The sequence below is a fragment of the Gracilinanus agilis genome, chromosome 3, assembly GCF_016433145.1.
Source record: "Gracilinanus agilis isolate LMUSP501 chromosome 3, AgileGrace, whole genome shotgun sequence".
NCBI lineage: Eukaryota > Metazoa > Chordata > Mammalia > Didelphimorphia > Didelphidae > Gracilinanus > Gracilinanus agilis.
The window spans coordinates 482,282,463-482,310,422 of record NC_058132.1 but is presented as its reverse complement, the minus strand read 5'-3'; the positions used below and the strand labels follow the sequence as shown (position 1 = coordinate 482,310,422).

Sequence of the window (27,960 nt, the reverse complement as noted above, 5' to 3'; positions counted from 1 at the left end):
CTATAGAATGTCATCCTTCCACAGCTTTAGGAAGATCTTTTCAGAAATGGTTCAAAAGTATGCTTTCTACCACAGCACATGTGCAGTCAACTCCAATGGAATTAAAGATACACATGAATTGGGGAGAAGGAGTAAGTATCTGCTATAAGATAATCATAGACTGGTGAACCACAGCAAAATATTTAGACCTGTAGCTATTGCTTATGAAATGAAATTTAGGTATCTTACTTAAGATGAAGGAAAGGATGGCATAGTTTGGAGAGCTGACCTGGGTTCAAATCTTTTGCCCATGACCCACACTGGCTCTATGTTCTGTGGTAAACCACTTAAACTTTTGATGTTTCAGGCAATTCTATAAAAATAAAAAATTGAAGAGAAAATGCCAAATGATACTAAGGGGAAGATTCCTCACCTGGGAGTTCTCTATCAATAAAATCAAAGGCTGAATACCTATCCACTAAAGATGAAGAATAGATCATTAGACTATAGAGCTCAATAAAAAATTAAAAGCATGAAATGAAATAATTAAAACTTAATATTAATATTAATAAAACTTCCAAACTCTAAAATTGGCTGACGAAGTCAGTGGAAACCAAAGTGAAAAAATCAAGGACAACAGTGATACTACAATTTTGTCAGCAACCATCCAAAAATCGGTGTCAGAATAATTTGGACATTAAGTAAATCCCAAGGGATGCCAGGCATTTCCCATCTGGATGGTTTGCAGCTTTTCCAGCTGTCAGACCTTTCAAAGAAATCTTAAAGTAATGGAAAATGCTAAGTATCACAATGACAAGAAGTGTTCACTATGGTTGAAACCATAGAAGAGTATTTGAGGCTTTGCCACATTTAGGTGCACAGAGATCCTAGATATAAGTAGTCCCTTTAACAGTGACATATTTTAAAGTGTTCCCTCAATTTTCTTGAGAGTCTGCTAGTACAAAAATACCTATTACATAGGAAAGGAAGGAAGAAAGAGAACAGGCTCCTACTATGTAAATCACTTTACAAATAACCCCGACGACAAAAACGTACTCTTCATTAAGAGTAGTGATGTATTACTTGACATGCCTGAATAATAACTGCTATTTGAATTATGATCGCTGTTAAAATTTAGCTTAGCTATATTTTAGCCTAGAACAATTACTCGTTATATGGACTATGTACCCTATATCTAAATTATACTACAGGATTTGAACTATAAATGATAGGTATTTGAATTGTCACAGAGGATCTGAATAATAACATAGGATTTCTGTATTCTACTAATTCCATTAGAGAAACTGAAGATGATCTAGGAAAATCACTACTCATAAATTGAAAACTATTGAACTGGTCGTATAGTCAGGAGTCAATATACCGACCACTGCCTATATTAGACAAACATTTGGCAGGTGCCATTTATCTCATGCTCAGCCCATATTTTTAAGTTATTTTAAGCTAACACCCACTTTCAAAGACAATTAAATTACCTTCCTGTCATCTCATAGGGAAAAGGAAAAGGTACAGCAAGTAGTTCTACTGCTCTCTCAAACTTACCCACAATCTCACTTGGTTCTTTATTGTAAAGCTTTTTGTTCCAGTAAAGGAGTCTCAGGAAAGGAAAGGAAACCAAGAGAACAAGACAAATTCCAATGAACATGTGTGCTGTGAATCCAGCAAAATCCATTCCCTAAAGATTAAAAAATGGAAAGAAAAATATTAGACTGAGCTATACTTTCTATAAAACATCACTCTTTCAGTTACATTTTATAATTCAATGATTATGTCTATATAATTTTAAAATATCTTGTCAAAGACCAATAAGAATCCATCATTTTCCCAAATATTTTAGATGCATAGTAGCAAATATTTTGAGAAATTTCCAGATATTTGATTGAATTTGTCATTTTCCCCGACTATTTCCCACACAGCATTATATAAAGCTTTGGTTAGAAAAACCTTCAAAAAAGAATTATTATTGAAATATTAACAGATTATTCTTAATCCATATAATTTGCAATAAAATGACCATAGTTATATACATATATGGATATAAAATGATGAAGGTTCACTCATGCATATAGGTACACATTTAACATATATGTATAAGTATGTACATATTATTTGCACACATTTATGTACACATTTTTAGTATTTCAAAATATATATGTCTTCATGAATGTTGATACCACCTCTATAAATGAAGGTCACAACAACTTTATGACTTATTAAATGGTTTTTAAATAGAGTTTTTGTCCAAAACACACCATGATGTGGTGACCAGTGTTCTGATGACCCCTTCAAAAATGAGTTTGGTTGATCCTTGAACAAAACAAAAATTCACCACTGAAGCCAGACTGGAAGCCAGACAACATGCACATGTCATGGTTTGTTTTTTTTTTAATTCAGGATTATCCCTATGATTTAATGAGAGATATTTAAAGAGGACTCTGTACATTTAGGCATCTAAATAGGGAAGAAGTTAGATAAAAGACAAAGACAGAGACAGAGACAGAGAGAGATAGAAAGAGAGAGAGGTGGGGGGCAAGGAGAGAGAGAGAATATTAATTACAGCATGCCATGAAGAGGCAGCTAGGTGACCTGGAGACAGCAGGTCCTAAGTTCAAATCTGTCTTCAGACACTTCTTATCTGTGTGAACTTGGGCAAATCACTTAACCCCCATTGCCTAGCCCTTAACACCCTTCTGCTTTAGAACTAATACATAGCATTGATTCTAAGATGGTTAGTAAGATTATTTTTTTAAGTATGTCATGAATTTCCAAAAGAACTGGGTATTAAACATTTACAAGCACACTACTAGATAGATATCTTTCTTTACAAACAATTATAAACCACAAGATGAATTCCAGCTTTCTAAACTGAAGCTAAATCAATTTTCCAAGTCTTTCCTCTCCAGAGTCAAATCTCAATACCTTTTACAGAAAAAAAATAAATAATATTATAACCTACATGACTAGGGACCCTGGTGGATACTCTTCCTATTTTATACACATTATCTAGTCATCATTTATGTCCACATAAACATTAAAGAACCAACAAGGCATAATTTTCAACAGGGAAGAATAATCAAGACACTCATTACTATATGGTTTATACTTTTGTTCTAAATGTCAATAAATTAAAATAAAACTTGTTATGGCCATGAACTTATTTTTAATGGGAATCTAAATTTTTATCTTTTAATTCTTTGAAAATGAATCATTTTTAAAGAAAATAAAAGGAATCAATTTCACTTATGATAGAACTATAAACTATAGAAAGAACTAAAAAATTCTATCTATGTATGTTTTATATTTCTATAGTGTCTGCATGTGGGTATACACAGATGTATTTATAGACATAGATATATATTTTTATATACATATGTGTGCGCACAAATGCACAGATACACATAGATATATGGGTATTCATAGAGGTAGATATACAAAAATATGTATATATTTGTATAAATATATATGTGTATAGAAGAGTATGCATGTATCTATCATTCAATTATATATTTTCTGATATAACTTAAAGTGCATAACCTCCAATGTTTGTTTATTCTTTGCTCACTGCTCAATTTTTGTGACTGTCTGGGTAACTGTCATTTATTGAAAAGAGGCCAAAATAAAGGGCATGAACTTGAGGTGTAAGTATATTCCAGCTTTAGGGGATAGAAAACAGGAAGCTAGCAGCTTTTCAACCAAAACTCATGTTCTAGAACAGCAAAATTTATGGAGGCAGATAGATTTAATTCTAGCCCAGTGCCCTTCTCTTTCTCGTACAACAGGTGGGTAAGATTTCAGTGTTAGCTATCCACTCTTTCCATTGAGCTCCATGTCTATATATTTAGGATTGTATATTGCAATCCACGTGGATTTACACAAGTTGCATGTGCAACACATATGTTATAAATATGTAGATATGAGACTGGAGGACTTCAAATTCAATATAATTTTGCAATATGGTGCAATAATCCCAAAAACTAGAATGATCTTGGGCTGCTGTAAGAGAGGCATAACTTCTAAGAGTAAGGCAACAGTCCTTCTGCATTCTGCCCTGATCGGAACACATCAGGAATATTCTATTCTATTCAAGATGCCACATTTTAGAATGACATTTGTTATTGCTCAAAGAAGGGGTAACTAGATGGAAGGATAGACAGGAAGGTGCTTCTATGAGCTGGGCCTGATAAGCTGGCCCAAGATCCTCAGGTGGTAAATGGATCTAGGCTAAGCGGAGATAATGATGCCTAGATAGCCACCAGGTGTGCTAGTAACCACCTGGGCTTATGGATGATCAATTCAGATAAGCACCTGACCTCACTAACAGTGCCCAAGCCAAAGTTATATATAAAGAAAAAAAGAGAAGGTATATATGTTGTTCAACAGCCCCTCTGATTCCTTGGCTTGGAGTTAGGTTAAATGATAAAGGTTGGTAATGGGCTATTTGTTGGCATTTGAATGGATAACGCTAACTGACTGCAATGTTGATAATTCCCCTTCCCCTTTGGATTTAGTTATTCATTTGCCCCTTGTAATGAATGCCAGTCTTCCCTTGAATCAAGTTTGAAACAGGGTTAAATGCTTTGACTCAAAGGGGATAGGAATCAAGATAAGGAAAGAGGTGTTGGGAATGGCTATGCTATATCTAATGAAGGTTAAAGTAATCTGATCAATGAGCAACAAGTTGGTATTTGGCTGTAGATTCTTCTCCCCCTCACAGACCCTGGTCAGATCCAGCTGTGGTCTAAACCAAAGGAAAGGAAGGGGTAGTGGTGATCTTCTTGGCAGCTATGTTGCTGTTATCTCTCAGCTCTGAATAGTAATAGATGAAAGAAATTCTTGTGGCAATAAGGTATGGATGCTGGATCTGCAGGTTTATAGGCCTACCTACCCTTCACCACCCTCTACCCTCCAGAAATCCCTTCTCAAGGCTGAGACCAGGGGTGGCTGAGCCCCTGGGCTTTTATAGAGGTGGTCTCAACTGTCTTTTGCCCTTGGCTCATGCCATCTGGGTAGATTCCAAGTTCTATAACCGACAAACTGGCACTCAAGCTGTTCTCTGTCTTTTCCCAGAAGTTATCTATTACACATTGGATAGCTGGGAATTTCCAGAAAAAAGTTAATCAAAATGGCAGAGGTCCTTGAATCCATGCTATGTGAGGATTTCTCTTTTATTTATTTGTTATATTAAAATTCCCTATTATCTCCTCCTTCCTTCCCCTCCTTACAATAGAGAAACCAATATTTGACAAAAATATATGTATGTATGTCTTGTTTGTTTCAATTTGTTGGTTTTTTTCTCAGAAAGTAGACATACACAAGTAATTCTTCAATATAACTGTTGTTGTATATAATCTTTATTCTGCTCATTTCACTGTTCATAATTTCAGTCTTTCCAATTTTTTTAATTAACCTGCTCACCATTTCTTATAGCATAATGTTATTCCAACATAATCATATTCCACATCTTGTTCAGCCACTCCTCATTTGATGACCATTCCCCTCAATTTCCAGTTCTTTGACACTATAAAGACTTTTCATCACCTTAGGAAATGAACCTAATAGTGGTATTGCTGGGTCAAAAGACGTACACAGTTTTATAACTCTTTGAACATAATTCCAGACTGCTCTCCAAAATAGTTGGATCAGTTTACAGTTCTACAAAAAGTGTATTAGTATCCCCATTTTCCTACATCCTCTCCAACATCTTTCATTTTAAGGAACAGTGAATGTTTTAATATGGAGGAGAGAAGACCTTAGGGAAATACGATATATGGGAATGTAATCAAATGTATGGGAAACTATCACATGAATGGAGTATTAGTCCTGTTCTATTAGGTCCCTGAGTGCAATTGGCCAACAAATATTTATTAAGTACTTTCTATATGACAGGCACTGTGATAATATGCTAGAAAACAAAGAAAGGCCAAAATATAGACTTAGCCCTTAAGGAGCTCACATTCTAGTAGGGGAATACAAGTTAGAAGGAAGGTAATCTTATAGGATATACACTACTAGCCCTGGAGGGCTTTAGAAAGGAAGAAGAGAGGGAGAGAAGGAAAGAGCATTTATTAAGTGTCTATTAAAGCACTGTGTAAAGCACTGGGCTAAGTGCTTTACGAATATTTCATTTGATCTTCACAATGACTCTGGGAGTTAAGAGCTATTGTTCTCTCCATTTTATAGTAGAGGAAACTGAAACAGACAGAAATTAAGTGACTTGCCTAGGGTCACACATCTAGTGTCTGATATTGGATTTGAACTCAGGTTTTCCTAACTCTAGGTTAGTGCTCTCCCCATCGCTTATCTAGTCAAGCTCCAAAGATCACTACTGTTGGAATAAAGGAATCTAGATCTGACTCTTACTAGCTCTATGACTTTGAGCTAGCCACTTAAGCTCTTTCAGCCTCAGTTTCTCCACATATAAAACAGATATAATAATTTTTAAGTACAGAATATAGCTCATAGTTTTATTGTGAAGAAAACATCTCTTCCTTCCATTTGTAGACCTTTTTTATTCTATTCATACTTCTTAATTTTCCTTCATGCTGTAAAAGACACCAAAGGTCTCCCTTAACTTCTTAACATAAAGTCCTCTTTGTCTCGTACCTCACTGAGTGGGACCAGTTTCTTTTGATAGTATTCTCTCTCTGTCTCTTTTTCTCTATCTCTCTGTCTGTCTCTCTCCCTCCCCCTCCTATAATTTCAATGTAGAAATCCTAAGAAAGATGTAAGAAAAAAATCACAAAATTATTACTTCAAGAAGGAAATAATCCATGCAAATGTTACGCACATTTTCATGCTAATTCTTACACTAAGCTTTTTATGTAAATATAACTATGGAATTCCTGCTGTTTTCCTATATCTCTCTATAATTTCCTAGGGAAATCCATTTCCATAATGGTCCTATGTCACAAAACCATCCACAATAAGACTGATATTAGTATCATTCTTTTACTCAGTCCTTCCCTACCTCTTTGTGACTATTGTTATAACCTTCTCGCCAACAAATTCTTTTTGGCTCTACACACTTTTCTTCTCAGTTGGACACAGAATTATTACTTATGATGAAAAATGCTACTAAATAATAGTACCAATTCACAAATATATACCACTTTACTTGTTTACAAAGCATTTTCCTCACAATGGAGAGGCAATTAGTGAATTCCAATGTAAAGTGACAGTTACTGAAATGAAAGTCTAATGAATCTAGTCCTATTTGGCCTCAAATGTTCCTTTAGTAAAGAATGATATTCTGGTACCCAGTTCAAAAAGCTTGTATCCCAGCAGTAAGATTCTGCAGCTGTTTCTCTATGTCAAAATATTATATTACTTAATTTTTTAAGAGCTAAGTAGGATGAGCAAAGCATCCAAATCAATTTTGATGGAATTTTTAAAAGTTGAATCAGCTGAGCTGGTCAAATATATTGGCACCTCTAGGCAAACTTCAAGTACGAAAGTAGAAGCTCATTGATCCATTTTAAAATTTCGATAGATTCCATGTCCCTGGATCTACCCCATCCATGGGGATATAATAGGAATTAGAATTGTATAGAATCTAAGAGAGATTCTTACCAATCCATTTCTCTTACGCCTAAGAAAACTGAGGTTTATAGAGAGGTGAAATGCCTTCCATAACATCACATAGGCATCAAGGCAGAACCCAGATTCTAACAACAGTCTTCTTAATCCAAACTCAGGGTTATTTATCATTTACCATGCTGAAGGTATAATATAACTTTATACACTAGTATAAACAAAGTTTTCCAATATTGGTCTGCCAGTATGCGTCTCATTAGCCCTTGACTTTGAATTTCAGTTGTTACTTCATTGAAGCTTTCATAGAAAAGGCCAAAACCCATAAGTTGTCTAGTACCAATATAATTAATAGGAGTTGAAAATTACTAGGCTGTCTACATGGGGTTGAACTAGCCCAAATTAGAAAAACAGAGTAGATAAAGGTTTGTATTAGCTTTGTATTGACTATTATACTATTTTCTCTCTCTTTCTCTTAATCTCTATCTCTTTTTCTCTCATTTTTTACCTATACAAATAATTCTAACAAATTTTATTAAAATCTAAGAACTGACTCTTATTTTAATTTAACAGGTTCTGGTTCCTATCCGTACTAAACTTCCAATCAGGACAAGATAGGGAGACTTTGTCTCAAAAATAAAAATAAAAACAACCCAGGCTAAAAATATGAGATCATTATATTATAATCCTAATAACCATAATTCAAAAGAAGAGGTAAAATCTGGTATTTAACAGGACTGAATCAAATGTAACAAAATTGAATGAATTGCTGGACTGAAAGAATAGTCTTTAATTCTTTAATGGTTCAATATTAATTTGGCAGGAGGTGTCCAGTAGAGAGCCCCAGCATCTAAGATTAGCCCTATGCTTTTTAAACATTTTTTTCTAACAATTATTGGTATAAAAAAGCTGAGAGGTCCTACGTCTACTCAACCCTCATCTGGTGACAGCTGAAATATTATTTTTAGTTTTGGGTACTACAATTTAAGAAGGGAATTAATAAGTTATAGTGTGACCAAAGAAGGGCAGGCAGGATAGTAAAGAGATATGAATCCATGCATATGAGAATCAGTTGAGAGAAGATTCTAGAATGACATGATAAATGCATTCAATTTTTGAGGAACTTTCATAAATAATTTTGTTGTTCAATTATTTCAGGCGTGATCTGACTCTTCATGACCCTATCTGAGCTTCTTTTGACAAAGAAACTGGAGTTGTTTGCCATTTCTTTCTCCAGGTCATTTTACATATGAGGAAACTGAAGGAAACTGAAGGAAACAAGGTTAAGTGACTTTCCTACAGGGTCACATAGTTAGTAAGAGTCTGTGAACAGATTTGAACTCAGATCTTCCTGCCTCAAGGTCTAATCCTCTATCCACTGTGCCACCTATCACGTATAAAGGGAATTAAATTTATTTGGCTTTGCTCTACTCTTTTGCCCCCAAATTGGAACAAAACCAAATAAATGTTACCTCCTAAAGACATGTATAAAATGGATTATATTTATGCAGTTTTGTCCCCAAAAATAAAACCTGAAACAACAAGTGGACAATTGCAAAAAGGAAACTTTAGTTTTGAAATAAGGATACCTCCCTAACAATTAGAACTTTCCATAAATGGAATAGACCGTGTTGAGAAATGGTGGGTACGCCTACATTGGAGGTCTGTAAGAAGAACTTGATAGCTGGCTGCTAGATGAGAATTTGTTAGACATATTAGAGTGAGTTCTATCGGGTATGGGTTGTATTAGCTGACTTCTGAGGTTCCTTGCAATTTTTCTGAATTTGTGAAAATGTTTTCCATTCTATGTCACCTGCTTTGATGCTTTACTATCTCTGGTTCTTTTTTCCTTTCCTTTTGAAAGGGATTCTTCAAAGTAGTTTTTTCCTTGATAGAATTAATGAACTTGACTTCACCTGCTGTGAAAAGGATAGTCAATAAACAAAGCAGGATGACTTGGGATACGCTCTCAACAAGGAGCTTCAGAGTCAGGACCAGCAGTTGCCACAGAAACTTTTAATGTCCCATGAAAGCAAAAGTTACTGCTGATATGGGTGGTTTGGTTGGTGTTAGGAGTTTTTTTTAAAGTAGAAGACCAAAATTATTCTGCTAGAAAATGCATTGTCCTTGTCAGCTAGAGAGCAATTCTCCCCTTTAACCAGGCACTAAGAAGAGAATCAAAGAGTAAAGAGGTATAAATTATACCCTGCAATTCAAAGCAAACCACTGGTTTAACAGAAAATAGTGTAAGAAGAAGGGGTGGGTCTAGGGGAGGATACAAAAATGTCAGTGAATGCACAACTGATAATTATAACTATGAATGTGAATGGGATGAACTCGCTCATAAAAGGAAGCAAATAGCAGAGTAGATCAGAAACCAAAATCCTACCATATATTTTCTACAAGAAACACATATGAGGCGGGTAGACATACACAAGTTTAAGGCTAAGGGCTTGAGCAAAATCTTTGGGGCATCAAATGAGAAAAAGAAGGCAGGAGTGGCTATTATGATTTCTGACAAAGCCAAAGTAAAAATAGATATGTTTAAAAAAGACAGGGAAGGTCATTACATCCTGATTAAAGGCAGTATAAACAATAAGGAAATAACACTGCTCAATATGTATGCACCATGTGGTATAGCATCCAAATTCATGAAAAAGAAACTGGCAGAGCTCAAGAAGAAAATAGTAAAATCATAATAGTGGGAGATCTAAATATTCCTCTTTCAGATCTAGATAAATCAAACCAAAAAATAAATAAGAAAGAGATGAGAGGTGAATGAAGTCCTAGAAAAATTATCAGAAAAAGAAATTGAACAAGCCATCAAAGAACTCCAAAAGTGAATTCTATCAGACATTCAAAGAGCAACTAATCCCAATACTATACAAATTATTTGATATGATAAGCAAAGAAGGAGTCCTACCAAATTCCTTTTATGACACAAATATGGTATTGATTCCAAAGCCAGGGAGATCAAAAACAGAGAAAGAAAACTACAGACCAATCTCCCTAATGAACATAGATGCAAAAATCTTAAATAGAATACTAGCAAAGAGACTCTAGCAAGTAATTAAGAAGATCATCCATCATGATCAGGTGGGATTTATACCAGGAATGCAAGGTTGGTTCAACATTAGGAAAACCATCCACATAATTGACCATATCAACAGTCTGACAAACAAAAATCACATGATTATCTCAATAGATGCTGAAAAAGCCTTTGACAAAATTCAGCATCCATTCCTATTGAAAACACTGAAAAGTATAGGAATAGAAGGACCTTTCCTAAAAGTAATAAACAGTATATACCTAAAACTATCAAAAAACATCATATGCAATGGGGATAAATTAGATTGATTATATTAAACTAAAAAGTTTTCGTACAAACAAAAACAATGTAGTCAAAATCAGAAGGGAAACAACAAATTTGGAAAAAATCTTTATAACAAAAAATTCTGACAGGGGTCTAATTACTCAAATATACAAGGAGTTAAGTCAATTGTATAAAAAAAATCAAGCCATTCCCCAATTGATAAATGAGCAAGAGACATGAATAGGCAATTTTCAGGTAAAGAAATCAAAAGTATCAATAAGCACATGAGAAAGTGTTCTAAATCTCTAATAATTAGAGAAATGCAAATCAAAACAACTCTGAGGTACCACCTCACACCTAGCAGATTGGCTAAAATGAAAGAAGAGGAGAGTAATGAATGTTGGAGTGGATGTGGCAAAATTGGGACATTAATGCATTGCTGGTGGAGGTGTGAACTGATCCAGCCATTCTGGCTGGCAATTTGGAATCATGCTCAAAGGGCTATAAAAGAATGCCTGCCCTTTGATCCAGCCATACCATTGCTGGGTTTGTACCCCAAAGAAATCATAGATAAACAGACTTGCAAGAGAATATTTATAGCTGTGCTTTTTGTGGTGGCAACAAATTGGAAAAGGAGGGTATGTCCTTCAATTAGGGAATGGCTGAACAAACTGTGGTATATGCGAGTGATGGAATACTATTGTGCTAAAAGGAATAATAAAATGCAGGAGTTCCAGGTGAACTGGAGAGACCTCCAGGAACTCATGCAGAGCGAAAGGAGCAGATCCAGAAGAACATTGTACACAGAGACTGATATACTATGGTAAAATTGAATGTAATGGACCTCTGTACCAGCAGCAATACAGTGACCCAGGACAATTCAGAGAGATCTATGGTAAAGAACGCTGCCCACATTCAGAGGAAGGACTACAGAAGAGGAAACGTATAAGAAAAACAACTGCTTGAACACATGGGTCGGGGTGGACATGATTGAGGGTGTGGACTCAAAACTACCACACCAATGCAACTACCAACGATTTGGAAATAGGTTTTGATCAAGGAAACATGACAAAACTAGTGGAAATGTGCATCAGCCATGGGTGAGGGGGAGTGTGGGAGGCGAAGAGGAAAGTAGGAGCATGAATCATGTAACCATGTTAAAAATGAATATTAATAAATTATTAAAAAATGAATATTAATAAATGATTTAAAAAATTAAAAAAAATTATACCCTGCAAGAGAGCGATTCCTTTTTACTAAGGCATTATGCATTGCAGGATCCATTTTTTAAAATGCCAATACACAGGGAAGAGGAAAAGAGGGGTTTGAAGAGAAGGACTGTAGGAGGGCACTGAATACAAACTGTGTTTTCTGCCCAGTTTTCCCCAAGTTCCACCCTGATCTTTTGAAGGCATTCCTAAGGACTATTGCAAAGTCTACTATTGATTTTGTTTATTGCTATGTAAATTACATATTTACTATTTATTTTCCCTGTGAATATTTTCAAAATTAATTTCAAAGCTTAAAATAATTTTGGAAGACTTTTCCATCCTACATTAGTCTGTTAATGAACACCCAAAGAATGCACAATAAATATGCCTCTTCTGGGATGCAAATATCTGCCTGCAATCTCATTACACTGTTGATAACAAGGTCTTACAAATTAATCACTGCTGAAAACACTTTCCTTTGGAATTCATTTGTGACTTCATAGAGATAAGTATTGTCTTATCTCCTCACTGCTAATGAATAAATGGAAGTAACTCAGATTTATCCACAAAGACCAGGCATGATATAGTTTTCCTGAAAGATAATGTTTAATCTTGAACTTCTATGGGTATCATTTTCAATAAAAGGTAAGAATTCTGTCTTCTCTAATCTATAAATCAGTGTCCTGGAGGTTACAATTCAAAAGGATGCTATACTGGCAAAATTCAGTGACATTGGTCAGAAGGCTTATCCAAGGCCCTAACCTCATCATAGGGGTCACAAGAAAGAAATGAATTCCAAGGCCACACATCCAAATGCTTTGCCTTTGCCCCATTACCACTAGATTTTAAATCTAGGAAGTTTCTACAGCAGTTTGTTAAATGATCTGAAAAACTATTATGGAATTCGGGAATGGTTTAATATAAAGAATATAAATAGTATGGCTTTCCCCCTCTCCCCTCATGATACATCACACAAGTGCACTTTTCAGGTCAGTTTCATTATTCCAATTTCAATTTTATGCATTCAAATTCAAGACTCCATAGGCAGCTTTAAAATTGTGTAGAATTAATTTTGTTGTCCTCCAAAAAAAGGCAATGTGCCTGGGATTGCACATTAATACCAATTAGGTACTAGCTTGGGGAAGCTTTTTAAAGATAAGCCATAGTATTCTAATTCATCTTGTGTCAGAATATTATCTGTTATATGGTCATAAAAATAAAGAGGTGGGGGGAAAGAAAAGAGCAAAGATTGGAAATAAAGTTGGGAAAGCCATACTGGAGTTAGACTGAGAGGTTAAGAATCATGTAACCTTATCTACCACTAAATGAAGTAGAACCCAACATTTCTGGGTATCTACATACATAAACTTACCCAACCCATCTTTATTTCTTTTTTTCTTCCTTATTTCCTCTTTTCATCCTTTTTTCCCTTCCTTTTTTCTTTCTCTCCTCTGTTCTTCTAAGATTTTGTGTGTCATAAATTAAACCAGTATGAGAATGACAATTTGTTTTTACCAATTACATGTAATAACAAATTTCCACATAAGTTTTCCTAAGTTATATGATCCAAATTGTTTCCCACCCTTCTTTCTTCCACCCCTGGAGCTGGCAATCAATTCAGTGTAGGTTATACATGTATTATCCTGCAAAACAATATTTCCATATTGTTCAGTTTTGTAAGTTAATAATCTTATAAAATAAAAACACCAAAACAAAACCCAAATAAACAAGTGAAAATTGTATGCTTTCATTTACTAGAATAAGACAATGTAACACTAGTTAACCCCTAACGCAAATGTCAGCCAATCACTGTTTTATTCTTAAGTTGTCCAATAGCAACCAAAAGAAAATGCCAAGGAGGAACTAAGCCTGGCAAAGACACCCCTAAGGGTAAGAAGTATAAGTTGATGAGTAAGCTAATATCTGCATTTGTTTGTGGAAATCCAATTATCTTGGTACATACCGTCTTTCTCAGCTCTTGATTGGAAACAATAATCACGTTTGGTGGATCCCCAACAGCTGTGGCAGCGCCTCCAATATTTGTAAAAATCACTTCTGCTATCAGGACATGCCTGGGATCAAGATTGAGCACTTCACATAATCTGGTGAAGAGAAGGGAAATTAAACCACTTGTTTATCCTTTGATTAAATTGCCCTTCAAATTCTGAGAATTGTCTACAACCCCAAATAATAAAAACAAACTGCTTACTTAGGGCATGAAACACACCCATGCCCATACAACTCAAAGAAGGAAAAATATTAATACAGATAGGCAACAACTAGCAGCCACAGATCTCATATCACAGTTCCATGCATCAAATTTACCTATGATTCAGAATCCTTTTCTGTACAAATGTGAATAAACCTATTTTCCTGCCTCAAAGGGTGGTGGGAGATTACAAGGAGGGGTGCTTTCACAGACATGCAGGAATTATGTTTTTGCATTTGGTGACACAACCAGGACTTTTATCCATAGAGCAAATAGCTTATAGTAAGATTGACTTCTTAAAATATGGAGGACTTGGTATCCCCCCGGGCAAATTGCAGCAGCAGCAAAAGCAGCAGTAGCTTCAGGAGCAGTCCTAGCACCAATAAGTCCTCTATGGGTCCTAGATTATTTTTTATGTTGCTTTGTTATCTCTGTATTACTTTGAATCTGGACAGCTCCTAAAATACATTCCAACCTATTCTTTTTTCTTATGGATATGGAGCATAAGGGCCATTTCTGACTCAGTCTAGTGTTTCACATGCTCCTTTTTCACAGCTGGAGAGGAAATTTAAATGTGTTTACAACTACCAAATACTGTGCTCTGGGAAATCATAGAATCTTTTATGCCCTCAGAGTGATAGGGAACTGATTCAGCTCTTAATCTTTATTATCAAATATCTGGAAAAGCTAAGGCTTAATTATCTAGGCAGCCTGCAAAGCCTGAAGTCAAGACCTATATTTGAATTCAGTCCCAGACACTTACTTCTTGTGTGACCTTGGGGAAGTCACTTCACCCTGTTTGCCTCAATTTTCTCATTTGTAAAATGAGCTAGAGAAGGAAATGACAAACCACACCAGTATCTTTGCCAAGAAAATCCCAAATGGAATTATTAAGAGTCAGATAGATATCACTGAAATGACTGAATGATGAACAAATTTCAAAGAGTCCTGGAGAGGTCTTGTAGTCTCCCTTCTATCTCCAGTGTATTATTTGATTTGTCTTTAGGGATATCAAGATCCTTGGCAGGAAACCAAGGATGGTTTCTAGGAATAGCATGATCAGTCCCCAGAAGGAAAGGGTTTATTCTATTTTTGTTTCCTCACCCTGTTATAATTCATTCCTAACCCTAATTCCAGTTTAACAAATCACCAGCATAAGTAGGAATTGGAACAACTATATCCTAGTCCTCTATCCCTAGGAAGGAATGGACACCATTATCCTTGGAAGAAGTCACACAAAAAACTAGCAATCAGATAGAAATGACTACTTAGACTTCCAATGATCATGCATTACTTATAAAAGATATTTTCTTTATAAAAAAATGAAGACCTACTGAAATTTTAAAAAAACCACAATCAGTGGAAAAGTTTTTTTAAAACCTGTCAGATGTTTAAAAAGCTTTAGAGAAATTTTGTGCAAAGCTCCAGGCAGAAATAGGATATAATTCATGACAGCTACACATCTGATATGAGGATAAGCTAAAAATATCAAGATTGTACAACCAAAGGTTTATGGTTCATAAAATTGTTCTTAGTTTAAATAGAGAAAACAAAGATTTATTTACTGATTCTTTAATATCAGAATGAGAGAATAAGTATCCCTCCGCCTTGGAGTATAGAGTTCTTAGACAAGCCAAACAAAATGCTACTTTATATTAGAGGTAAAAAAAATTGATGAAATCTCTTACTTCCAGAGGTGGGATATGTGTAAAAGGTGAAAGCCATACAAACTCATGAAACAAATGTACTATTCATAGAAACTCCATGGTGCAGTTATTGAAGGTGGGGAAGTTTTTGTGTGTATCCTCAACTTTTAAGGTTGATGGTACCAGCATCCCTTAATATAATTGTCAGAAACGGAACAGTAACCCAGATGCATCATTGGTCTGATTCAGTCTATTGTTTCATATATTCATCTCTCACAGGTTGGGGGGAAATTTAAGTATTTTTACCATAACAAATACTTTGCTCTGGAAAGTCATAGAGTGTTTTATGCTCCCAAAGTGATAGGGAACTAAATCTAGCTATTAATCTTTATTATCAGGAAAGTAGAAGAATTTTTTGGTCTATTTCATCTTCACAGTAATGACAGCATGCAATTACATTTGTAAGATTATAGACAAGGGACAAGAAGCCTAACAACTAAAGAAAGGGAAAAACCCAGCATGGTAGAAATTCAAATATACATGTATGAAACCCATTTTTCTAATATTAATCATAAAAGTAATAATTTGACTAATTATGACTATAAAACTATCTATGGCTTAGAAAAGCTGAATAATATCTAGCAAAATTCAATGTTCCTCTCAACATTTTATTTAAAAAGAAATGTCTCTATATCATATTCCTGTATTAAGACCTCAGTTTTTAAAGACATACTGATAACTTTTGCTTCTTTACATGTAAATTACAATACTCTGGCTAGTGTATGATCTCATCACATATTTCCTCCAACCATGCAGATTAAAACCCTTCTCTACCTTGCCATCCTATATATTTCCTTTCTGTTTCTTCTATCATGCCTACTCATGTCGGATAGATGGGAGACCTTGGATTAAAAGGTACTAAAACTGGGGTTTTTTTTCCCTTAATCTTCGAATTTGGAACATAACTATACACCAGTGATGGGTCAATGCCAGGTTGACCCATACAACCATGCAATTGTTGTTCTATTTATTATACATTGACTTCTTACTGCTTTTGTGCATGTTAATGCCTAAGAATAAAAACTGCATAAAGTAGCATACTTTATATATATATTTATATACTTTTGTCATAGTGGTTCGATGATGCTTTGTTCATCTAAAGTTCAATGAAATATTGTAGACACAGAGAGAAGGGTGGAGTTTCCCACCTATTTTAATGAGATGAATCTATATTTTCTTTTATGCTCTTCACCTAATGTGATGAGAAACTGCCATGCAGCATTGAATTGGAGAATGGAAGAACCCCAGCTCTTTGTGAAATTTAGTGTACTGAACATTCCCCTGGAGCTCCCTCTAGTGCTTAGTAGTTATCTGCTGCTCTGGTGAGTGTGAGATTTCCACAGTATTAAGCTAGACTAGAGGAAGCAGCTCCACTTCATGGTCAAACATGTATCATTATAAGACAGTAGGTCCACTTGGAGATAATCACCTCTATCTAATATCATATTACCTCTAAATTATTGTCTCTCTTCTCTCTCTCTGTCTCTCTGTCTCTCTGTCTCTGTCTTTCTCTCTCTCTCTGTATGTCTGTGTATGTCTCCATCTCCCTCTATCTCTGTTGCTGTCTATCTGTCTCTCTGTCTTTCTCTCTCTCTCTGTCTTTGTCTGTCTGCTCTGTCTGTCTCTCTCTCTGTGTCTGTCTGTCTTTCTCTGTCTCTATCTCTCTCAGTCTGTCTGTTTCATTGTCTCTCTATGTCTGTCTCTTTCTCTGTCTTTCTCTCTCAGTTTGTCTGTCTGTCTGTCACTATTTCTCTCTTCAAAGACTATTTATGCTCTGAAATATTCTCAATAAATTACCAAAATTGCAGAAACATTTACTGGCTCATCCCTGCAATTGAATAAAATCAGGTAAATGTTTTTCACATGGATTAGTGTCTCTTCTCTCACTCTATCCAAGAATTCTAAAGTTTAGAAAAAACTCCTTGATAACGAATGGGCATGTAATTTAATAGTATCAAGTAACACAGAAATACAAATAAACATTCAAACAAGATAAAGAGAGCTGCAAGAGAACTCAAAACTAAAATCACCATTTTTTCTTCCTTCCTCAGACCATATTTGCTGCCAGTATGAAGGGGGTTGAGCAAAAAGGAGATGAAATTTAAATCCTAGGTAAATGCTGGGTGTTTTCCCAGCACTATGCACTAGGAAAAGCAGGGGGCATAAAGTTGTTGATGGAACTTCATTCTAACCAGTTCTTACAATAGCCTGTTAGGCTTAATCTCAAATTCTGACTACTTCTAATATTATTCTCTCTTGCTCTCTCTGAGCCACATATTCTCATCTTACTATATTCTGTCTATTTTCTGGGCCTGACACCTCAAAACTTGGGCATAGGCTCTTCCTCATGGGCACTAGAACCTCCAAAAATATGAATTCTATTGAAACTCTGCAAGCAGGCTATCCGCAGCATTCTCTATTATCCCGGGAAGGTCTTCCAAAACCTCTGATCCTCAGAAAATTCTATAAAGTCTTCTATCATACTTTAAGTAGGTCAAAGTCACTAAGATAATCTACTGACAAAGGTAAAACTGAATCCAGATATCTAGATTCCTAGTCCTAAATACTTTCCTTTCTACCTTCTTGATCCTAGGCTTCCTCCATCATTCAAGAATTATTCAATAATACATTCAACATATATTTATTAAGCATCTGCTATATGGAAGGCGGGGCAGCTGGGTAGCTCAGTGGATTGAGAGCCAGGCCTAGAGACTGGAGGTCCTAGGTTCAAGTCCGGCCTCGGACACTTCCAGCTGTGTAACCTTGGGCAAGTCACTTGACCCCTACTGCCCACCCTTACCACTCCTGGGCCAAGGACGGTCCCTAGCCCGGATGAAAAAGGAGGAGGGTTGGGCGTGGGGCTAGCAACCCCACCCTGTAAAAACTACATCTGCTAAAGAAACTGCAACCTAAAGTAGGGGCAGCTGGGCTAGCTCAGTGGATTGAGAGCCAGGCCTAGAGACTGGAGGTCCTAGGTTCAAGTCCGGGCTCAGACACTTCCCAGCTGGGTGACCCTGAGCGACTGTGTGTCCCATTGCCTACTGCATGTGGCCCTATGCTCCTAGAATGGAGTCCCAGGATAAAAAAAAATATGGAAGGCAATATGCTATACTGGAACATGAAGATGGAGAACAGCATAGCTCTTCTTACGCTGAGAATATGTGCAACTGACAGTATAAACAAAGATAGGCATTCTGTAAAGTGTTATTAATGATAACAGGAACATTAATAATAGCTCACATCTACATGAGACATTTCCTTTACAACTTCATGAGATATTGTTGTTGTTCAGTCTTTTCATATTCTCCATGACCCCATTTGGGGGTTTTCTTGGCAAAGATAATGGATTAGTTCGCTATTTCTTTTTCTAATTCATTTTACAGATGAAGACAGTGAGGCAAACAGAATTATGTGACTTGTTCAGCTAGCCTTGAATTTAGATCTTCTGGATTTCAGGTCTTATGCGCTGCCCTCTATGCTACCTAGCTGCCCTTCCAAACACAAGAGATAATATGAAGCAAATAAGTGACTTGGGGGAAATTGTGCTGGACTTAATGGCAGGAAACCTGAATTCAAATCCTGCATCAATATGTACTCATTATGTAACTATGGACAAGTCATTATATCTTTCTGAGCCTCAGTTTACTCATCTATTAAAGGAAAATAATAGGAGCATCTATCTCACAGGGTTGTTTTGAGGATCATATAAAATAACATATAAAAGGTTTTGTAAACCTTAAAGTTCTGCCTATATACTAACTACTACTATTATTCATGCAAATATTAGAATCCTTACTTTACAGATGAGGAAAGTGGGGCTCACAGAGGTTAAAAGAGTTGTGTATACATGCAAAGCTAGTAAATATCAAATCTGGGACTTGAATACAGATCATCTAAGTCCAATCCCAAGGCTCTTGCCACCACATTAGGCAGTTTCTGGTAGTCAAATGGAATTAAAGAAATTCAGATGAAGACCTTTAGAAGGCCAAGAAATGAGAGCTTTAAAGCTACCTTTTTAAGAGAGGATTTAAAAGAGGCAGGGAAAGCACTTCTGGGGATGGGGGTGGGGAAGAACCAAAGTATTAGCACAAAGAGTTTGAAACAGAGAAAAAAGGAAAGAATTATAGAAAATAGTTAAAACTGACTTCATGGATGACTGTGTGTCATCAGGTAATGTCCTGCTTCTTACCAAGGCAAAGGATCACTCTTATCAAATGCTTGGGAGCCAGAATTTTGAGAAGCACAAGCAAAGGAGACAAAAAGTTTTACTTTTTTTTTTATAATTTCTCCAGGTATTCTCTGCAAGCTTAGTGTCACATTCCAGCCCTGGGTGTATCTCATCTTGGCTTGCCTCCATATAATTAACTCTTCACAGTCAAGCTATCCCCCAGAATTTCTTCCTTTACTTGAAAAAAATGAAGTTTCCAAATCCAGAAATCTCCCCTGAACTCCCTTGGCTAGCCATGTCTCCTTTCTCTTTTTTCAATTTCACCTCTGATGATCAGTGAACACCGAAAATAATTTAACTACTTCTTCATCACTCAATTAAACCCATTAACATAGAAATATTGTTTGGGTTGAGTTAACATGACAAATTTTTGAGAGGACATAAAATCTTCACCAGTAGAGATTATCCACTTAGAGATATCATAGTTCCAAAGTATCAACAGATTATTGTGTCTGGTATATAACAATGTAGTGATCAAGAAATCATCAAGCAAGCCTTGTTTGCATCAAAATCATACATAATACTGGGAATGCAAAGAAAAAAATGAAATAGTACCTGCCCCCCCAAGGAACTTCTATTCCACCAACAGGAGAGAAACAAGATGGACATGATAATTTTGTGTTTATATTCAATTATTTAGAATTTGGAATTTTGAAGTCATTTTCTTTTTCAATCTGCACCAAGATCAAAAAATTTAAGCCTCATCACTCACAAAGTTGACTTTCTGAAAAATAAATAGTCACGTAACTTACCTTATAGTAACAGGGGTAAAGAGCAACATCGTGGTAACATTATCTAAAAATGCTGAAAGGAATGCAGCAAACAGACACAGAATAATAATCATGGCCCACACTCTGCCTCGAGACAGCCAGTATGCCTAATGAACACAAATACCAAAAGAAAAACCTGGAGTTAGGAGGGCCTGAGATCAAATATGACTTCAGATATTTCCTATCTGTATGACCCTGGGCAAGTCACTTAATGCTGATTGCCTAGTCCTTGTTGCTCTTCTTTCTTAGAATTAAAATTAAGATAGATAGTAGGAATTTTTACAAATTAAAATAGCATAGCATCTACTACAGTCAATGAACTAACAATCATGTTCTCTCCCCCTTAGATTATGAACTCCTTGAGAACAATGAGAAGTTTTCTTGTCCTTTCTTTCTATTCCTAGCATATAGCATAGTGCCTGGCCTACAGTATGTTCTTAAAAACTACTAGTTGGCTTTACTTGAATTAATTGGGGAATTAGTCATATGCAGATAAGTTTGATACCAGGTAAAATTTGATAACAACAAAGGAGAGGTCCAGACAAGATTCTATAAGAATAACTAAAGTGGTTTCATATAGGATGATTAAGAATAGTTTCTGAGGTAAGGTTGTACTTGAGATAGCCTTTAAAGGAAGAGGAAGATTTTAATAGAGAGAGAACCAGAGATGACAAGATGAGATAAAAGAATAGAGTTCCATTTAGCTGGAAAATAAAGTAGGTAAAAGAATGTACAGTACAATATAACCACAGTATGACTGAAAAAAATTGGTTTGAAACAGATTAAGAAAGGTCTAAATATGCCAAGCTGAGAGGTTTATATAATGCGATTTTATTTTATAGGCAATATGGAATCATGGTTCCTTCCAGGTCTAAATTTATAAACCTTAAGTCTCAAAAATGTACAGAGATTTTGATCAGGCAAGTTACATATTTAGACATATACATGTGGGAGTCAATTATTATACATTCACATGTTAGATTCACTTCTAAATAGTCAGAAGCATAGTTCTTAAACCCTGTTTTCCAATCAATATTAAATCTAACCTGTGCCAGCCTAATTCAGCCTTTGACTTCACAAATAAGCCAACTTAAAAACTTGGGGAATGCAACCTATGTCCCTCACCAATGGCCATATGTCCCAAAAGACAGTGTAATCAGATTCTGATTAGAGCAAATCAGAATTTTAGAGGGACTTAGATGTTCCATTATGTCCATGATTTCCTCAGTTTCCAAATACTCTGCTTTGTATATGAGATGGTAGCACTGGGTCCCTTTGACACCCCAAATCCCTAGAGGAATGCCAGGTCAAAAATTACATGAAGAATTTCCAAATCTTGTACCCCTGCAGTGCTGGCAAAAGAAAGCCAGCCTTAGTGCAACCAAAGGTTCCTCAAGATAGACAACTCACTTACCCTTATGATGGAGATGTCATAAACAACATATACCTGTGCTTCTGCCCCCCAGACTCTAAGGCACCTCACAATGCCCCCCTTGTTTGTCTCTCTCCTCACCCTTCTTTCTAAGTCAAATAGACCTTATTCCTTTAGGACAGTGGTTCCCAAACTTTTTTGGCATACCACCCCCTTTCCACAAAAAAAATTACTTAGTGCCCCCAGAAATTAATTTTTTTTAATTTTAATAGAAATTAATAGGAAAGATAAATGCACCTGTGGCCATCACCGCCCCCCCTGGATCGCTGCAGCACCCACCGGGGACAGTGGCGCTCACTTTGGGAATTACTGCTTTAGGATATAAAAATCCCAGATTTCTTCTGTTCAGGGAGGCAGTTTGGTTCTACACCTGCCTCCTAGCCATTCAACCTAATAAATTTATTTATTTTTAAAGATATTCATCAGATCCAGTTCATTCTTTGAAAGAGAGTACCTTCCTAAACCAGAGCCAAATTAATATCAAGCTCTACGACAACATGGCCAGTGCAGCCTTTTTCACGCTACCATTCAACAGAAGAGTAGAAAAAGAACAAGCTTGCTATTTGTTTGTATTTAGTAGGTGATCAATAAATATTTCTGCAATAAATAAATCAATCATGCTTCTTGCTTCCTGATCTTACAGACTTAATGTTTCAATTAATGTTACTATTAGAATTCATAGCTTTTTGTGGGAAAGAAAAAGGTCAACTTGAAATATAAAAATTATAATAATTTACCTAAGAAAAAACCTGCTATCCTTGCTTAATCATTTGTAAGCACAGTGAGAATGGATCTGAGATTTTCTGTGGCTTCACCCACACTTATACCACTGGAAATGAACCTGAAGAATGCACACAGTGTAGAAAGCTATCATGAAAATTACTCTGCTAAATAGTATAGTTATTAAAATGGATGGCTTCTAATACTTTATATCACAAAAAAAGTAAAAAAAAATTTATAGCTATAGCAATCTCAGCCTGTCTACTGAAATAAAATTACACAAAACATCTAACCGAAGTATTCATTCCCTTATCCATTTCTCGGGTTATTTAGTGAGCATAAAAATGGTTATAAGGATGATTAAACTCTTTCACATGGTGATTGTTCACTATTCTCAAAGAGAAAATTTGAAAATGAGCAATTTTTCTTATTGATTTGTTTACAAAGAGAAATTGCTTTTGATAAATTTAGCTACATGAATATATATGATTTCCAAATTCTACAATAAACTTACCTTTACTGCACAGTAGTCAAAAAATCCAGTTTCTGAAAATATGGCCACTAAGATCATCTGGCAGAGAGGAGGAAGAAAACACATGATCAAAACAAAGGTATTTCTTAATAAAACTTTCATCTATATTTTTAAATTTTAAAAAAGAGTAATAAAAATTTCTGTAATATAATCCCAAGTTTCTCTAATACCAAGAAGTAGTGTTGCTTGGAATGAAAAAAAACACTAAAAATGTCTAAACACTAAAAATAAGTGAAACAATAATTTTTACTGTCACCATCATCATTTGATACAGAATTTGCAATGTGAACTATAGGGTCAATTAACTAATACTAGAAAAAGACATTAAAAGAATAATCATTATAAAAGTGATAGAAAATTATATTTGCAAATAACATGAGAATGTACTTAGAAAACCCTAAAGAATCAAAACAATTTTATTTAGATAAATTCAATACTGTACAATATTAATCCATAAAAAAATAAATATAATGCAGGTAAGAAATATTCAAGACATGATGAATATAAAAAGATAGAGTTTAGAAATTCCCATGGGTGAAAATGTTTTTAAAATAGTAAATATATATAAACATTTATATTTTTCCTCATGAGTACTTTAAACTCCCCATTTTAAAGTTTCAGCATGTATATCTATATATCTGTGTGTTTATATTTGTGCATATGTATATATGTACATATATATAAAGGTACTCATTAAAAAACTCTTTTCCTATAAAAATGATCAAAGAAAAGTAAAACCAGAAAAAAATTAGAGGTCACTATATGGGAAAAATTTTTATATTTTGAAGCTATGAGAAAAATAGTGACAGATCTATAAGACAAATCAGAAATTAAACACCGATTTCCAAAATATAGTAAAGAAAAAATAACATAACTACTCCCTCAGGAAAATGTTCACAGAAATATTAAAAATGAAAAATAATTCATAAATAGGTTCATAAAATATCAAATATCAACTTAAGTGAAGCTGAAATTCAACAACTAGGTTGCATAATAAATAGAGTGCTGGGCCTAGAATCAGGGAAACCTGAGTTCAAATCTGGCCTCATACTCTTACTAGCTATGTGGCCTGGACAAGTTACTTAACTCTATTTACCTCAGTTTCCTCAACTGTAAAATGAGTTGAAGAAGGAAATGGCAAACCACTCTAGTAACTTTGTTCAGAAAACCCCAAGTAGGTCACAAAAAATTATATACAATTAAAACAACTCAACAACAACAAATATATACTGTAGAAATATGAGTAAAGATAATGGGGACACAAGGGATATTATAATAAAAACTAGGTGATTTGTGGGTACAAACACTGGGATTTATGAGAGATTAGACCTGGACATGAAGACCTGAACAGCCAAGCTGCTCCTAACTGACAAAGGACAGTTAGCCAACTGTCACCCTGGGCCAGAGGCTTTGAATCCAACAGACAATGTAACAGGATATAACTGGGTTTAATTATGAACAACTAAAAGGTGGGACAGGGATATCTAATCTAAAACCTTAAATCTAATGACACAGGGAAATGGAAGACTTATTTCTACACTAACTTAGTAATCTAAACTGACAGGGCCCAAGGAGCAGTGGAGCTGGGTGACTGCCTCAGACCTGGAACCTGCCAGGCTTCAGTACAGCTAAGGGTTTTGTGGCTTTGGTTTTCTCACTGCAATCCACTGATGATCTCTGGATGCCAAGAGCCAAGGTGGTCTCAGGTACCAAGTAGGGAGGGTTTGCTTGAAATGCTGTCCACCAGATCTCAAACTTTCTCCTCTTCCTTGGCACAGGACTGTTGATCTTCTCTCTTTGCTACATGCCACCACTCAAAGCAGGGTGTCCTTTGCTCTGAGATCTCCCAGGCTGGCAACAGTTTTTGCCCACTACTAATGGAGTCCTCTCTCAGGGCACACACACACACTTCCTCCTCCTATATTCTATCCCAGAATTCCCAGCTCCAGCTCCTTCCTGCTAGATACATCCTTAATACTTAATTAACTAACTAATCTAATCTTCCTCACAACAATATGCATATGTATATACACACATATACACATGTCACAATCTTCAACATTAAAATTATATTTTATAAGCATGAAAATTCTCCCAAAAATTCAAATTTCATAGGATTTTTTCCACTAAAACAAGAAATTTAAATGTGATATACAAAAAATTGATATATATAGAATTTTATCTCCAGATAAATTTCCCAACAAAGTAAAGCAGAAGGAGGAGCCAAGATCACAAAATAGAAGGACAGAAATCCAGAACCACTCTGAGAATTCATTCAATATAACCTTAAAATAGCATCTCAAAGCAAATACTGGAATGACAGAACAATCAAGAAGATGAAGTGAAATAACTCTCCTGCAGAAAACAATTTGGAAGGTAGGCAGAGAGGGTCAGGAACCAGAAATAAAACTACACACAGAGGAGTGCAAGCTACCTACCCCCACCTACTGCACTAGGCTCTGAATGTAGGCACAAGTCAAATTCGAAACCCCAAGACCCTGCCTAAGCCAACAACAGAATACCCCCACACCCTCTCCTTGAAGTTTCAAGCCCCAGCACAAATATGGAGTGATGTCCTGAGCCCTAGTGAAAGGATCTGGCTGGTGTTAGCCTAGGGCAAGACCCAGAGCCCTGACTAACCCTTCATTAATGTCCCAAGCCTTAGGTCAAAACAACCTACAGTGCACATGGTCTGTGTGATCACAGACTGAGGACCTGAGTCTCAGAAAAAGGTAGCTCACAGTGCTCTGACCCAGGCAAGCTGTCAGTAGTCCCTAGAAGAGACTGAATCAGCAGTGGGAGGCAGCTTTCAGAACTCCTAGCCCACAGGCCATCGTACCACCTTGGAAAAACTGAAAATTTATAGAAACCCAGAACTAGAGTTGAGGATGGCAGCAAGGAAAAACTGAAGCTTATGAGTGTGAATTCATTATTCTAAGAACAGAGTCTATCTTTAAGATAAAGTTATGATTTTTCTTTTTTCCAAAGGCTAGGGAAAAGAGCAAATAACTAAAAAATGCCTAATTATAGAAAATTATTATGGACACAAAGAAGAGCAAGGCAAAGACTCAGAAAGGGGACAGTGAGATCAAAGCAGCCACATGCCAAACTTCAAAGAAAAATGGGAATTGGTCTCAGTCTTTGGAAGAGCTCAAAAAATAATTAAAAAATAAAATTAGAGAGTTAGAAGAAAAATGGGTAAGAGAAATTAAAGTAATGTAAACAGAAAATAACAGCTTAAAAAGCAGAATGTACCAAATGGAAAAAGAGGCATAAAGTCCAATGAAGAAAAAAATTTCTTAAAAATTAGAATTGACCAAATGGGAAAGGAGGTTCAAAAGTTCATGGAAGAAAGCTATTTCTTAAAAATTATAATTGGGACTTCCGGTTAAGATGGCGGCAGAGTAAGGAGCAGCTGCTCCATCTCTCCTGACCGAAGCATACAGGACTCCTCAAGGGGAAATAAAAACGAGTCCAGAGGAACGAAGGAACCCCACAACAGGGCGCAGCATTGAAGGTACACAGAATCAGGGCATTTCCACACTATAAAGGGGTGAAACAGCTCTCACTAAAACGCGAGAAGAAGCCCCTCCCCCACCCCCCACACTGCACACCTCACACAACGCCAACGCACAAGTGGGAAAACAGGACTGGGGCAACCAGATAATCACTGGTAGCCCCAGGGCTTGTACCTGTGTGCTGCAAGACGAGGGACCCCAGGTGGCTGGAGGGGTGCGCACGGACTTTCCCCAAGCATCCACATGGGTGAAGGCACCACCTCCGGCCAGGACAAAGGCCCCTAAAACATGGCCTTTTCCTAGCACTGAAGGCATTGCCTCAGGTGCGAATAAAGATCTCCAGCCCACTGACTTTCACTACCTTCTGCAGGGGTGAAGGCAGTACCCTAAGAGCATCTGCACAGGCAAAGGCAGTGCCCTAGGCTTAAATAACGATCTCCAGCCCAGGCTTGGACCTCCAGTGAGGACCCAGTGCAGGCGGGAGTGTGGCTGTGGAAGCAGCCCCAAAGACTGCTGAAGGAACCTCGGGCAGAGGGGCAGACCAGGAACTACCAGGAGGCCTGACCCCAAGGACAAGGAGACAGGAGCCCCCTGGAGCTTGCAAGGCCCAGGCAGACCCTGAGTGCAAAGACAAAGCTGAAAAGGGGCGTGGCCAACAATGGCCAGCAATAAGGAAGTCAAGAAGAAAAAGACTATCAAGAGAAACTCTGGAACACTCAACAACTTCTACACAGAGAAAATCCAGACAACAGAGGAGGGAAAACAAAAATCCAAACCTCCCCAAAAAAATGAAA

At 36.3% G+C, this 27,960-nt stretch overlaps 1 protein-coding gene across 1 annotated transcript in view; it reads right to left on the bottom strand.

Moving 5' to 3' along the window:
* Positions 1–1,344: 1,344 nt before the first annotated feature.
* OCA2 (OCA2 melanosomal transmembrane protein) overlaps positions 1,345–27,960 on the bottom strand; it is a 236,259-nt gene continuing 209,643 nt past the window's right edge. Inside the window, exons 11-15 of the mRNA XM_044669289.1 lie at positions 23,631–23,687; positions 20,947–21,071; positions 14,015–14,153; positions 1,540–1,672; positions 1,345–1,370 (exon numbers count right to left, since the gene is read on the bottom strand). Coding sequence (XP_044525224.1) covers positions 1,345–1,370; positions 1,540–1,672; positions 14,015–14,153; positions 20,947–21,071; positions 23,631–23,687 — 480 coding nt within the window. The remainder of the gene's footprint in view (positions 1,371–1,539; positions 1,673–14,014; positions 14,154–20,946; positions 21,072–23,630; positions 23,688–27,960) is intronic.